The 15,538-nt window shown below is 44.9% G+C and overlaps 2 protein-coding genes across 2 annotated transcripts; both read right to left on the bottom strand.

The window, feature by feature from the left end:
• Window positions 1-1,952: 1,952 nt before the first annotated feature.
• Window positions 1,953-6,246, bottom strand: trub1 (TruB pseudouridine (psi) synthase family member 1). The gene is made up of 8 exons (XM_067245599.1): window positions 6,005-6,246; window positions 4,728-4,826; window positions 4,276-4,331; window positions 4,073-4,154; window positions 3,578-3,650; window positions 3,067-3,206; window positions 2,930-2,986; window positions 1,953-2,836 (listed from the first exon to the last, which is right to left on the bottom strand). Exons 1-8 carry the CDS (start codon window positions 6,150-6,152, stop codon window positions 2,598-2,600), a joined length of 894 nt encoding a protein of 297 aa, XP_067101700.1. The 5' UTR covers window positions 6,153-6,246; the 3' UTR covers window positions 1,953-2,597.
• A 1,333-nt stretch (window positions 6,247-7,579) lies between these two features.
• LOC136950073 (uncharacterized) lies at window positions 7,580-8,954 on the bottom strand (the record flags this gene model as incomplete). The annotated part of the gene is made up of 2 exons (XM_067244159.1): window positions 8,810-8,954; window positions 7,580-8,236 (listed from the first exon to the last, which is right to left on the bottom strand). A coding segment is annotated over exon 2 (648 nt), but the record flags the coding sequence as incomplete, so codon positions are not given.
• Between the last annotated feature and the right edge of the window lie 6,584 nt (window positions 8,955-15,538).

Genomic DNA, 15,538 nt, shown 5'->3' with positions numbered 1-15,538 from the left:
CAGTTAAGAAAAGAGACGACGTCTTCAATGCGGCATTTAAAACCCCATTCTTATCAGTTCATAGTCTGAGCTGGAGGCTGGAGCAAGGATAAATACTCTTTCTCACAATCCTGTAAGAGTAGAAAATTTTGAATTAAAATAACTTGAGTTGTATAATAGGGTGTGTTTAAACCTGACAGAACAGATAGTCTGGCATTGTAACAAATACTATTTCAGAACCTATTCCATTGTCTATCTCAGTATATAAGAGGTCACCATATACTCGCAGTTGCCATACTCTAGTTATGTGTGCCACTATGAGAAACTACAAACGCTAACCTTTACATTCCAAAGGGAGACACATTTCTTTCTACTGCGACCTGAGAGCTTTTATCCAAAGCAAAATAAAAACATCTCAGCTACCAGGCACAGTAAAGTACCCCCCCCCACACACACACACACACACACACACACGCACACACACTTTATTAATCAAATTATATTTAACGGCTGCATCCCCAGTTATTAAAAACGCTGTCCCACCCACATCTGAAAACAAACCTCCGCCCCTGCCGTGAGGCGGGCTACAGGGCTTTCAGACCTCAGTAAAACAACACACACATAATTCATTATTGAAATGTTGCCCCATCCAAAAAAAACAATCCCAGACCTATTATTTACATCTGTAGTTGGACCTCACAAAAACTCTGGTTACTGGCCTTAATGTGACTTTCAGTCAGGCACAGTTCAAGTTAGCAAAGGCTTCAATTTGTCCTGTGCTGGCAGGGTGCGTGGAGACCAGATAGTGACTGACTGAGTCATCATGTTTGTGGGTTCCAGTAGGGGTTGATGGTAGGGCTGAGCCATATGTCTGTGCGTGGCGCACTGCAGTAGCTGCTGCTAATTAAAGAAGGGGCCCCGACGGAGCAGCCGAACACATTGTGCTGCGATCATGACAACATGTGGTTCCCCTGAGGAGATGGCGGGAGGGAGGCTGCGATGGTAGTTGTTGATGGTGGCTTGTTGTAGAGGCGTCGTTCTCATCTAAGGATAGATCCTGTAGCCTACTTTGCACATTGCCTATTCTCTTACTTGCATTTGGTATGAATTTCCATGTTCCGGTAGTTGCTCTGTGGTTTTATTGTGTTGTTGATGTTGTCCTTTGCTTTCTGTTCTCATGTGAACCCTTGCTGCAAAATATTTTCCCCTTCTGGGACAATAGAGATAACCTTGAACTTCTAACATTCTGGTGTTGAGTTAGAGTTGTGGTGAGCTGTGTTAGTATTTAACTGTGAGTCCGGTTGTTTTAGCTGGAGACCATGACCTTCTCTAACCTGGAGTCTGGACTGAGGCGCAGCAGCCTGGAACAGCGCACCCTAGCGGGGAACCTGTTTCTCCGTTAAAATCCCTTCCAGTGTCCCTTTGATGCATGTTAATGTAACTATGCTATTATGCTCCAATATAATCTGATAATAGTTCCTGTAATATTTGAATAGCATATTCCATTCAATACCAATCATTAGCATCATAAGTGTCAGTTATAGTTGTGAAGAGTCTGTCTTAGTTATGTTTGGGATAAGGGTAGCATGCACAGCTAGCAGCCAGTCCTCACTACATATTCAGTACCTGGGGTTCCTACCTTGGTAAACAAAAACAATTATTACACACAAAAACTGCACTTATCCAAACACTGAAATGTCCTAGAGCTATGCGGTTTACAGGCTGTTATCAACAAGGTGTTGAGGTGAATCCAGTTGAAACCGCCAGGACTAGGGCTATGGGATTATTCCAGTAAAACTCACATGGACAAACAGATCTGTAAATTTCCCCCTCTAAACCACAAATAGCTTTCTCTTGTGCCAGATCATTTAAAAAAGTAATCCAGAGCCATAAAGTGGATTTAATGTAATAAAATGAGGATTTGTATGTCTGGACCAGAGTAAGCAAAGGGAAATAACACACGGACACAAACACTTCATCTGGTGTTTTATATGAAAAGAAATTGAATCAAAAGAACAATCAATCATGTCTCACCAAAATGGTGTCATTACCGCAGCAACTTAAAAATAATAGACGTCATTCTATCCTCTCCTTTCCCAGGAGTCTGAGTGTTGACTTTAAACTGAAGTGTACAATGCACACATCCTACCTGATTTAGGAATGAAACCTTGTATTATACATCTTACAATCACAGATGTTAACACCGTTTAAACATTGCATATCATCAAATAAAACAACAATATCACGTTCAGGCACGAAGCTTGGAGTCCAGTAGGAACAGCAGCTGGTTAGTGAGCCGCTTCCATGTCGCAGGCTCGCTCTCGACCTGCCCCTCCTCCTCCATGTTGCTGGGGAACAGACATGGTGTCTACAGATGAGGACACCACCCTGGAGAAAAGAACATGATGTAACTAAGACACAGGAGAAGCCTTCGCAGGCTGAGCTGAGGGGTGGAGTTACACCACCATCCTGGGACCAAGTGATGACATGTTTTCACCTGGCCCTGTCTCCAAATCCTGCCACTTCTCTCCTCCCTCACCCTCCTCACCAACTCTGCTCCCACTCTGTAACCCGGCTCTGACCGGAAGTTACAAAGCACATCAAGGAATGCAGCAGAACTACAGATCCCCTCTCTGATCTGGGCCCGCCTCCACCCCCAGGCCCGCCTCCACCCCCAGGCCGGGAACGGGAGCGGCCGGGTTCACAGTCTCTCCGTTGACCCCTGACCCCGGGCAGGGCTGCAGTGATTGGAGGAGGTGGTGCAGGGTCCATTGCTCCTCTCTCAGACAGAGGTCCAGGGTGAACTGGCCCTGCTTGGTCCGGACCAGCTCCTTCACATGGGCGCAAGACGCCAGCGCTGGGGGCGGAGACACACAAATATATGATACAATATATTATAAAACACAAATATGATAACATACTGTACAAATGTAGATTATGACTTCTTCACCTTTTCCAAGATCGTCCACCAAGCTTCTCACGTAGAATCCACCCCCAGACTCGATATCTGGACAACAGAACGTGTGTTTGGTTAGCTGAAAGCGTGTGGGAGCCCGGTCACAACACAGCTGTGGTGGAGAGACAGACCCAGGGTGAAGCCAGGAGGCTGGAAGTCCAGCAGGGAGATGTTGTGGACGGTGACGGGCCGGGCGGGCTTGGCCTCCACCTCGTGGCCCTGCTTCAGCAGGACAGACAGACGCTTGCCATCCTTCTTCAGCGCAGAGTAGCTGGAAGAACCCCAGATGTCAGAGGTCAGGGATCCGCCCATGTCTTCTGCCTGACCAGAGCTGTCTCAGAGAGACTACAGTTTACTGTCACAAGGATCCCAAGAAAAAGAGGCAGGAGATCATTCTATTTACTAACCTTACACCTTCCCAGAGGACCACTGGCTCACTATTAGAGGCAAACTGACTCCTAGAGGCACACTGACTCACTATGAGAGGCAAACTGACTCCTAGAGGCACACTGACTCACTATGAGAGTCAAACTGACTCCTAGAGGCACACTGACTCACTATGAGAGGCAAACTGACTCCTAGAGGCACACTGACTCACTCCCAGAGGCACACTGACTCACTCCCAGAGGCACACTGACTCACAGAGGTGGGACCTGCATGATGTCACCAGTGAAGATCTTCAGCTTCTCCTGCAGCAGCTCCTGGGTGATGTGATCTGAGGAGACACACAGAGGTAGACTCACAAACGCTCTGCGACTGAGCTGTCCCCACACCTCTCCCCGTTCTCCATCAAGCACCGTGGCTCTGAACACTGCTTACAATCAGACAGATCCCAGCAGGCCTGGACTATCACCACCCCACCCCTCTGTGCTGCCCTGGGACCCTGCTCCACCTCTCTGTGCTGGCCTGGGACCCTGCTCCACCCCCCTGTGCTGCCCTGGAACCCTGCTCCACCCCTCTGTGCTGCCCTGGGACCCTGCTCCACCCCTCTGTGCTGCCCTGGGACCCTGCTCCACCCCTCTGTGCTGCCCTGGGACCCTGCTCCACCCCTCTGTGCTGCCCTGGGACCCTGCTCCACCCCTCTGTGCTGCCCTGGGACCCTGCTCCACCCCTCTGTGCTGCCCCTGAGTTCCTCACCATATTTCTCCTGGTGAACCACACTGCCGGTGGCATCCAGGGTGTCTGTGGCTTTCCCCAACTCACCGACCGCTCTGTATTTCTGAAGACAGAAGCTGAATTTTACCCAGTATTACAGCATTATGCACAGACCCATCGCTAGCCTGTATATACACATGCATTCATCTGAGTGTTTTGTAATGATACTGATAAGGACCACTCACTTTAGAGCCAGCCAACATTGTACTGAGCATCTTCGTACCGTTCCCTATCCCAACAACTGAAACAGACAATGTTTTTTTAACCAACCAGAAGATGGCGCTAACAAGTTTAAATACATCTAAAAGTTCACACTTTTGGTTTGGATGATCATGTTACGGAACCGGAGACGAAATGGGTATTCATGTGATTGAGTAAATGGAAGAATTTGTCAAATACTCCCTACAGATGAGCTAGGTTGAATATCAAGTTTGAGGAAAAAAACGTCACAACACATCATGTGATAATGTTCATCGGACCAGCGTCAGCTCGTAACCTACAGTAACCGACCCTAAATTAGCTAAAGGGTAACGGTAACCTTGCCATTCACCATGCAGTAATGCAGAATCAGAGCAAAATCTGGTCCCATCGTGTCTCATCCTTCATATTGATCCTAGTTTCTACGAAAGGAACTCACCGAGAACACCTGAGGCAGCGCTGTCCAGAGTACCTCCATGCCCTATTTTCAGAGCTTGTTTCTTCCTCTTGCGGGGATTAGGGTTTTTAACACCTGCCTCTGATGCAAATGCATGAAATATGTGTTATTTTTTCTTTCTTTTATCATGTAGTAATAAACCATACAAACTTGTTATGGTTTGTAACAAGGCTTAAAATAAAGCAAATTCAAATGACCACCACAACCCTAACTCAACATATAGCATCCACAAACACTGTGTTTGTGATGGTAGGCTATCATCAATCAAAGACCAAATCAGTGCTAGCTACAGTGCTGTAACAACTAGGGGTGTAAAGATACACTCAGCTCACGATTCGATACGTATTACGATACTGGGTGTACTATACGTATCACGATATTTTGAACAGCATTTTTTATTAAACAAATTCAATTAACAGATTTATTTCCAAAATATTTAACATTTTCAATAACTTTGTTTTACATGCAATTTAGTTAACTCAGTTCAAGCGATTTCTGTGAATGCAATGAACGCACACATGACGCAGGTGCTGAGTAGGTCGCGTGCTGGTAGCTCAACCAATAGCATCAAACGGACGTCATATTGTAAAAATATTGCCATAACTCTACGATACATATTGTACAATTTTTGTATTGCGATATATTGTTCCACCCCTAGTAACAACTGTAGCCCTGCTGGAATAAACCTTGATTTTCGGTAGTTGCCGCCCAAACCAACACCGAAGGTGGCTCGCGCAGGGCAATACACATTCAACATTGCCACACAAGTGTTCCAATGACTGATTCCAGTAGGCTAACACAGCGATAGCAGTGTTACTAACAGTAATAGCAAAGAGTATAGAAGAATCGACTGACTCGTTTATTCTGTTTGGTAATAAGCCTATGATGCAACTATCTAGACGAGTGTGAAAGCGTTCAATTCGGCTACGGCGCACAGAATGACACCGCATTTCATCAGGCTGCTTTCCCCCGAAGCAACGAAAGATAACTTGGGTAATTAAAAAACTTTGAAATCTATATTACAGTTGAAAAATATTTCTTTTTTGAAGTTCTAGTTAAGTCATAATAATAATATGATAAAAGATACTGAATGAAACAAGCTACCTAGTAGCTTGATTTGGAATTTTCCCCAGCATCGCATAGTCTTTGCTAACATAGCATGCAGTTGCACACTGCACTGCAGCTAGCAAGCCAGCTAGAGCTAGCTACTACAGTAACAAGAGATAATACAACGCTAATCAAACGTAATGGATGGCTACCTTTGAGGAGTGCTTCTTTTAATGAGTTCAACACATCTGCGGACGTGGGTCCTTCCTTTTTATAAATGGCAAAAAGTCCATTCAAAGACTGTAAAGTTGATAAAGAAGCATGTTTTGGTACAGATCCGTTTGTCACAATTCCAGCCATGCTTCCTTAAGTCTGGCGCAAGTGGATGACGTAAGTATTTGTTAGCTCGAAAATACCGTAGATTTGTAGTTCGTTTTTCTTTTGTAGGCCACTGATCGTTGACGACTGGATGCCAAACTACACAGGTGACGACCGATATTGCTTTGTATGAATGAAGTAAATACTCCAGCCATTGTCCTTCAAGATCTCTTTATTTGAAAAAGTCCTTGTAATTGGAGTAAGAATACGATTTACGGCGTATTGAAAAACAAATAGAGCCAACAAGAAACAGCCTATATATTTCGATCTTTTTAAAATCATTCTTCCTAGAGGAAGAATGATTTGATTGAGGTTTCATTTTTAAGGTCATCAACATAATCACACTATTCTAGAAAAGAATGCCCCACTTTGTATCCTTACATCACGTAGCCTACACCTTACATTTGATTCATTTAGGAGGTTTTTTCCGAAAGCATTATTACATTTACATTTAGTCATTTAGCAGACGCTCTTATCCAGAGCGACTTACAGTAAGTACAGGGACATTCCCCCCGAGGCAAGTAGGGTAAAGTGCCTTGACCAAGGACACAACGTCATTTTGCACAGCCGGGAATCGAACTGGCAACCTTATGATTACTGGCCCGATTCCCTCACCCACCTGACTTCCATTTACAAAATGTACATACAGAAAGTACAGCAGGAAATCAATGATCAGAAGTCCGTATTTCTAATAGTATTCCGGAGGGTAGAGTCAAGACATGGAATGTATTCACCAGCCACAGTGCAAAGGAATCTCAGCTACCAGGCACAGTTTAACACTAACCCAGCAACAGTGCAATAACAGCATGTCAGCAGCAATATATCATAGTACAGTGCACCAAGAACAGCAGCATATCTTCAGTGCAACATTATAGATCATTTTGTAGGTGCAGTGTGTGTACGGGTGCTACAACACATTATCTCAATTACAAAGTGCAGAAAAGAAAAGTTTCACAGGTATCACAAGTAAAGTTCTGCTAAGTGAATCTTTGGGTCCCTGAGGCTGAGCAAAGAGTCCAGGTGGAGCTGGAAGATGTGGGCCTCCAGGTGGAGCTGGAAGAGGTGGGCCTCCAGGTGGAGCTGGAAGATGTGGGCCTCCAGGTGGAGCTGGAAGAGGTGGGCCTCCAGGTGGAGCTGGAAGATGTGGGCCTCCAGGTGGAGCTGGAAGATGTGGGCCTCCAGGTGGAGCTGGAAGAGGTGGGCCTCCAGGTGGAGCTGGAAGAGGTGGGCCTCCAGGTGGAGCTGGAAGAGGTGGGCCTCCAGGTGGAGCTGGAAGAGGTGGGCCTATCGGGCTTCTTAAGCCCCCTTCATCACTCTGGTCCAGACTACAAAATCACACAGTTGCAACACTTATTTGGCCGTAAACTGTCATGTGGCATACTGATGACAACATCATCTGGCCTCCATGAGTCATCATCTCTCGCGCGGCCAGACCCCCCGAGGCGGGGCAGCTGAGCGGGGCGGGGCAGCTGGGCGGGGCGGGGCAGCGGGGCGGGGCGGGGCAGCTGAGCGGGGCGGGGCAGCTGGGCGGGGCGAACTGTCTGGGAGAAGTAGCCCACCTGCCACAGCACCCCGTCCTCCAGATCCAGGTTACGGAGGATCAACACTAAACCTTTACTGATGCAGAAGGTGTTCTGACGATCGAACTTGGACCTGTCGATGTGCTGGGTTACGTAGACCTTGTCCACTATCAACCGTGAACGGAGGCTTATGATGATGCGATCCATGTTGCTGAGGTTACTGTCACGTCTTAAGTTTAACCTCACATACTCAGGCAGGTCTTCGGCTCCTGGGGCAAACAGGTTGCCCACTTCAAAGTAAGGAGTGTTCTGTTGTGGGAGCAGTTGACCGTCATCCTCGTCATAGTTACCAAACCAGTGGAAGCCATACTTTTTCCTTTTGGGGTGTTCTAAGGCCACTAGGTCTCCGTTGTTGTCAAAGGAGACGTAGTCGTTGCAGAACCAGTATAGTAGATGCAGGCCATGTCTGGGCGAAGGCATGCCATAGCCAGACGACTCCAGCTGCCCAATCTCATTCAGGGTTCTGATCTTTGACATTGTTTACCTCTGAAAGAAGAGAGATAAATAAAATATCCCTTTGCCCAGCCTACAATCAGGTTCAATAAACACACTATAAAGGTCATTTGTACTTCATAACAGCCATATAACTGACACAGCAGAATTAAGCAGGGCTTGTTAGTTATGATTTGAATTGAGTCATACTGTTTAACATACATTTGGAATCAGAAACTCAATGAACATCAATGTGATGAGAAGAGAGAGATCAACGTGAATACATGACCTGTGTGTAACTTTATGTCAACAACAGCCTCTGACCTGCTCTATCACAAACACATTTTAATACATAGTCATCAGTCATCGTTACATCTCTTTCTTTACGCACCTAACACTATGTCTCTCAGTTTGTAATCATGATCCCCATATTTGATGTGAATAGTGTCTTCCGTGTATGATCTCCATATCTTCTCCTTTCTTCCTCATACCCAGTGTCTCTTAGAATTACAGGTTTTCTGTACTCGGTACTAATGGAAAATACACTTGAAACTTCAGTTCTTTTTGGATGTAAGATGCAATCCACAGTAAATACAAGCACTAAGTGAAAATTCTCAACATACATACCCGTTCAAGAGCTTCTTCTCCTGTCTGTTAACCAAATGACTGATATAAAATATCCTTTCCTTGTCAGCAAAGGGGGCGGGGTCGTAACCCTGTTCAGCGGAGAAACGGACCAGGAAAGGAAAACGAAACTTACTTGGTGTGTGTGTGCTAGTAGGGTAATGGGTGAGTATCTGAATACAGCCTGTTAAAACACATAGGACAGACAAAGCTAGCTGTCTGAGTTACAGAAACCATGAACATACAATTATAGCTGTCAAATCTGTTTATGAAGGTCTGATTACACATATTTAAGAACATCGACAACAATATAACTGTTTACCCGTCTGAACGTGCAGGCTGTTCACTGGGTAGGGTCTGAAAAGTTCTCATAATTTAGACCAGTCTCCTATCCTGAACATGACATGTTGTTGCACATGAAATAATGATTTTAGTTTCCCCAAGTCGTTCTCATCAGTACCATTGTAACGACTACATTGGGACAAACTAAAAGTTGCTGAGAGGCTGTTGGGCGTGCTATCAAAAAGGAAAGATTCGCAGAGATCCAAAAATGCGTTTACTTAACTTTTCCTTTGTGAGTCCTCCAACTCTGATGAAAGAGTCCATGCCCGATTTGTTGTGTGGATCTCGTTGGTGGTTCATCGGAGAGCAAAAGTCATGGACGGAAATTAGGAAAAATGAGCTAAAAGACAAATAAAATATGTAGATAGAGACAGCAACAACAGGAGAGAAAGTACTACATGTTTAATTTACATTTATTCATTTACATTTGATACAAAATCAATTCACTAAACACAAAGGAGCAATTGTGTTTGGAATGAAAACCCTGGGATGTAAATATCAGTCCATCATCTTCCAGGTGAAACTTTCTCCACAGCCAGCTGCTGCACTCTGGTCCAGTCTACAGTATGACACAGTTGCAGATCCTCTCTGGCCTGTCATTTCTCAGTTCTCTCTCACCGCCACCTGGGCTCCTCCCGCCTGTGCTCAGAGTGACGCATGTCTCAGCAACAGCAGGCTCTCTGGGCGTCTCTGTGTATGGAAGCAGGTAGGAGGGACGGTTCATTTGCAGGTTGCGCGATGATTTTGTTTTAGAGCGGTAGCCCACCTGCCACAGCAGGCCATCCTCCAGATCCAGGTTCCTGATGATCCTCACTAAACCTTTACTGATGCAGAAGGTGTTCTGACGATCAAACCCGACCTCACCACGATGCTGGGTTACATAGACCTTATGTACTTCCCTGTCTGGGTAAATGCTTATGATGATGCGATCCATGTTGCTGTGGTGATCCTCTTCAGTGAAGTTTGACCACACATCATCAGGCAGGTCATCAGCCCCTTGGAAAAACAAGTTGCCCACCTCATAATAAGGAATGTCGATGCCTGGGAGCAGTTGATAACCGTCATCCTCGAGTCGGTTACCAAACCAGTGGAAGCCAAAATGTTCAGTTTCGGGGTGTTCTAAGGCCACTAGGTCTCCGTTGTTGTCAAAGGAGACGTAGTCGTTGCAGAACCAGTATAGTAGATGCAGGCCATGTCTGGGCCAAGGCACGCCATAGCCAGACGACTCCAGCTGCCCAATCTCATTCAGGGTTCTGATCTTTGACATTGTTTACCTCTGAAAGAAGAGAGATAAATAAAATACCCTTTTGATCTAATTGTTTCCAGATCATCTTTTGTCCCCTCCACCAACCCCCGTTCCTCCCAGTTGCCTGGGTTGCCCAGCCTACAATCAGGTTCAATAAACACACTATAAAGGTCATTTGTACTTCATAACAGCCATATAACTGACACAGCAGAATTAAGCAGGGCTTGTTAGTTATGATTTATTTGAGTTGAGTCATAATGTATACATTTGGAATCAGAAACTCAATTAACATCACTGTGCTGAGAAAAGTGAGATCAAAGTGACACTGTGTGTAACTTTTTGTCAACAACAGCCTCTGACCTGCTCTATCACAAACACACAACATCATTTTAATCTAATTTTTCTACACAAACACACACCGTCTTACATCTCTTTCTTTATGCACCTATCTCGTTTTTTATGATCATTGACCTATGCACTTTTATAAAGCTCTCTCTCTCTCTTGGAAGTCGCTTTGGATAAATGTAACACTGTCTCAGTTTGAAATCATGCTCCCCATATGGAATATCCTATCTAATGCTTTGGAAGGTAAGATCATATTTTCTGTGTTTACATCTCTTTCATGACCCAATTAACATTATTCTTATTGACATATTTTATGTCTTCTCTGTCTTCCTCATACCCAGAATTACAGGTTTTCTGTACTTACATTTACATTTAGTCATTTAGCAGACGCTCTTATCCAGAGCAGCTTACAGTAAGTACAGGGACATCCCCCCGAGGCAAGTAGGGTGAAGTGCCTTGCCCAAAGACACAACATCATTTTTCACGGCTGACCCCCGTACTTGGTTTTAATGGCACATAGACTTGAAACTTAAGATCTTTTTGGATGTAAAATGCAATCCAAAGTAAATACAAACACTAAGTGAAAATTCTCAACATACATACCCGTTCAAGAGCTTCTTCTCCTGTCTGTTAACCAAATGACTGATATAAAATATCCTTTCCTTGTCAGCAAAGGGGGCGGGGTCGTAACCCTGTTCAGCGGAGAAACGGACCAGGAAAGGAAAACGAAACTTACTTGGTGTGTGTGTGCTAGTAGGGTAATGGGTGAGTATCTGAATACAGCCTGTTAAAACACATAGGACAGACAAAGCCAGCTGTCTGAGTTACAGAAACCATGAACATACAATTATAGCTGTCAAATCTGGAAAAATCCATTGATTGCAGACATGTTTTTCTCTCTCATTTATCTTCAGGTCTGATGTTGGTGATGAAATCCATCTCCAGCACTTTGCCTGGTAAATATGAGCTTTAATAGTTTCACACAATAAAACCACCGATAACACCTGTGATAAGTGTCCCACAGAGCATGACCAGTGCTCACTGTTAACACGGCTGTGCTGAGGGCTGCTGTCCAGCCAGTTTAGGAAACCAACATGTTACTTGGATGTGGATCACTAAAAAACTTCTGGTAGATTTGCTCCGACACTCAATAAAGACCGTCTTTCCTGAACACAAATCACATCCATTATTTAATTATTGGGAAGTTATCTGAATCTGTTATAATCTTAATCTAAATTATATCATTAGAATGGACATCTATAAAGTGAAATAATTTTTCTGTCATTGATATGACCGAACGGAAAGACCCTCTACCTCTTATCCACAGTTCCTCTCGACCTTGTAAAACACCAGTCCCATAGATACTTACACACAAAAGACACACTGTATAGAAACATGTATACCAACTGATATACATACAGGTTATTTTGTTCCAAGAAGCTTCACGTACCTGTTCAAGGGATACTCAAATATTAAACTAAATATTATTTCATTCAAACAATCCTGGAGGCAGGATTACTGCTCCAAACCCGTCTGTCAGGGATCACGTTCTCTCACATTAAGGGTGCTGTTGGGCATTAAGGTTTGTGTTGGGCATTAAGGGTGCTGTTGGGCATTGAGGGTGGTGTTGGGCATTAAGGGTGGTGTTGAGGCATTAAAGGTGGTGTTGAGGCATTAAAGGTGGTGTTGAGGCATTAAAGGTGGTGTTGGGCATTAAAGGTGGTGTTGGGCATTAAGGGTAGTGTTGGGCATCGTGTGAACCCATCTTGTCCCCGTCATTTTCCGCTCTGGTCATCTCTGCATGGTCCATCCGCTTAAAGTGACATCTCCTCGAAAGTCTTGCGGCTTGTGGCTCCAGGGGTCGCGTCCTCAGCCGTCATTCCAAAGCGCAGAAGCGGGATGCTGCGAGAACTGCTGACAGGTGTGATGGCGTATCTGGAGCCGTCCAGCAGCTCTGCTGGTTGATTAGAAAGCATTGTTTACAGACTTCCAGACTCTTTCAAAAGCGCAGAAAACTTCAACCCAGCTCCTACTTTAGCTTCGGACCGCCATCTGCTGGTTAAATGTTAGCTAGGTGAGTATTACTTCAGTAAGAACAAAACATTCGAGTTGATGGTCGCAAAACTGTAAAATTGTTTAAATATTGGCCTAAAACTTGCATGTCAGATTAATTATCAGTTCGTGACAAATTAAGCGTGACAAGTAGACGTGTAGAGATGCAACTGGAGGACTTGAGGAGGAGTTCTTGGTTTAGTTTTCACCGCTGTTTACTGCACGCTCCACAACACAGCGAGCACAACCCTCACGAGAGTCTAACTGGCACCGCATTTAATTCATGCTCCAATGGCTTTGGTTTTAAGTGTCGACATGAATTGCGAAAAACAACAGCAGGTATAGGCTATCCACCGACTGAATAATAATGTAGAGTCATCATATCATAACTAGCCTATTATTATAACACGCGTTTGCATTTAGGACACGCCCCGTTGTGAGTGGCTGGATGCGTTGATACTTTGCACAGCTGTCTAAGCAGGCTCTACATTAACAGACTGCTCTCGCGGACCCGGAGGGACTCGTTTTTCTCTTCAGATATCAAAAGTGAGACTTTGTTTCTGGATATCGGCCGTCGCAGCCGCGTTCAGTTCGAGCGGTTTTTTGCACCCTGAGGACTTTTTCATCTGTGACCACGTCATGTCTGCGCGAGGTAAGAACTGACCGTCGTCCTCGCGCACCTGTTCTGTAGAATCACAGGTACGAGCAGGCAGGTTAGTGTGCTCTACCCCCACTTAAAAAGGTAAATGATGTAGGCTATCGTGAAGCCTAGTAAAAATTGGGTTACTGCCAGTCCTTTGAGCCCACTGAAAATCCGTTTACTCATCAACCACATTGTTTTAATAGTAAACGTTTTTGTTGCTTTTATTTCATTATGTATGATTGGGCTTAGAAAGTTGGTATGGTAAAAATCTGACCGTCATTTTGGAGACTAGGTCCTAATGAAGGACAAGGGTCAATCGTTGGCAATAATATCCTACGGCAGATTGCAACTCTTATTCATTGAGCAGCTGGTGAATTTAAGGATTAAAGGGAGAGCGGTGAATACCATGAAGAAAAGTCATGGAATAAAAGGCTAAAAATAAAGTGACCAAACAGCTCAAGCGGAGGTTTTCCCAGTTCGGTGGTTTTTCCTGGCTGCTTCAGAATGTGTTTGACGTCACCGCTTGTTTTTCGAATGAACCGCTCTAATGATGGTTTCTTATTTGTATTTTACTTAAAAACTTTTCCTATTTAACATTATTGTTGGAAGTTAGCCATTAAGAGAGATTATGTTTTATTATTAATGTGTGTTTGACTTCTTCCTATTTCTTTGCATTCAGTGGTAAGTTTTTGTTGCTGTAACATGCTATCTAAATGTTATGGAAGCGATAATAATCTTTCTAATCTAATCATAACTGTGTACATTGTTCACGTTGCACTGTTCAAGTGAACTTGTTCTGGAACAACAGGACAGATTATCTTGGCAGCTTGAGTTGTGAAGCTAGCTCACGACTCACCAGTTCTGATTCTCTATCAGTTCAGAAGATTGTTTTGAACTGGCACGTTGATATCTTGTTCTGTTGAGGAGATGTTGAAATAAATCAGGAGGCGAGGAAAAAGTGTGGAGAGCATTCATCTGCAGTGGATGTTAGGGCAGCTAGGGTCAGAGGACAGGCCACAGGCCTCACCAGAACCAGTCTTCAACATAGTTCAGCCACACTTTAGGTAACAGGCTAATGTACCTACTGGGGAATGAGTAGTGCTGGGAGATGTGCAAGTGTAACCAGATAATACAAGCAGGCCCTCTGATGGACTCTGTGGACTTGCTTCATGTTTAGAGAGCGTTACAGCTCCTTATCTACAGGAGAGATTCAGCCCTGCTCTGGCCAGTCTCTAGCAGGCTGCTGTGTTTCCATGTCCTGCTGCTCTGGGGGAAGCAGATCTGGCTGCGGAGTGTCCTGCTTCCAGAGTGTTTACATTCGGCCGGCAGTAATGTGATAAAGAGTTCTGAAAGCTTCTGTGCTTTAATGCTTTGTGTCATGTTGTCATACATCATGGGCCAACTCACTGTCCAAGTCACAGTGGTTCCAGGAGCAAACTTCACCTCCCCTCTCCTGCCCCCCCACCTCCCCCTCCTCCTGACCCGTACTGTTGTTAGGTTGTAAGCTCAGGGCCCGAAGCCTCTAGACTTCTCGCAATAGAGCCTGTTGCTATGGGTCATTTGGAGAGAGCGGTTGTACCAAACTCTCAGGGTTCAAACAGTGAAGCCAGACTCCAAGTTGAAATTCAAACTGACACATTGGGTTGGCCTCTCTCTTGGATCGCTCTGGGTTATGCCCCGCCCTGCCCTTCCTCTCAGTCCTTGGTCTCTCTCTCTCTCTCTCTCTCTCTCTCTCTCTCTCTCTCTCTCTCTCTATGTCTCTCTCTGTCTCTCTCTCTGTCTCTTGTCTTTTCTCTCTTGTTATCTAATCCCCCTCTCTCCTTCTCAAAGCCCATCTCTCATTCACTTAGTATGTTCCTGCACTCCTGATTTTCCCTCTTCTCCATCTCTCCTTCCCTCCCTCTCCCTCCCTCTCCTCTTTCACCCTGTATCACTGTGCCCCTACAGGGAAGCCTAGTTAAGGCTGTCAGATGGGTTCATGTCAGAGGAGGCCAGGAATAGACCTCATTTAACAACGGCCTTGGATGGGCTTTCATGAGTTCCTCAGATCGTATTAAAACTCAGGACCACCTAGACCTGACTTCTGATTCTGATCCAGACCTCA

This window comes from Osmerus mordax, chromosome 10 (assembly GCF_038355195.1).
Source record: "Osmerus mordax isolate fOsmMor3 chromosome 10, fOsmMor3.pri, whole genome shotgun sequence".
NCBI lineage: Eukaryota > Metazoa > Chordata > Actinopteri > Osmeriformes > Osmeridae > Osmerus > Osmerus mordax.
Note: the sequence above shows the minus strand (reverse complement) of the source record. Positions and strands in the feature narration are given on the sequence as shown.

What these genes read in the sequence shown, in the direction of transcription:
- trub1 (XM_067245599.1), bottom strand. Translation starts at nt 6,152, where the DNA reads ATGGCTGGAATTGTGACAAACGGATCTGTACCAAAACATGCTTCTTTA. An exon ending in ATCATGCAGGTCCCACCTCT is followed by an intron (nt 3,207 to 3,577) that starts GTGAGTCAGTGT and finishes GGGTTCTTCCAG; the next exon opens with CTACTCTGCGCTGAAGAAGG. An exon ending in GGTGGACGATCTTGGAAAAG is followed by an intron (nt 2,837 to 2,929) that starts GTGAAGAAGTCA and finishes CTCCGCCCCCAG; the next exon opens with CGCTGGCGTCTTGCGCCCAT.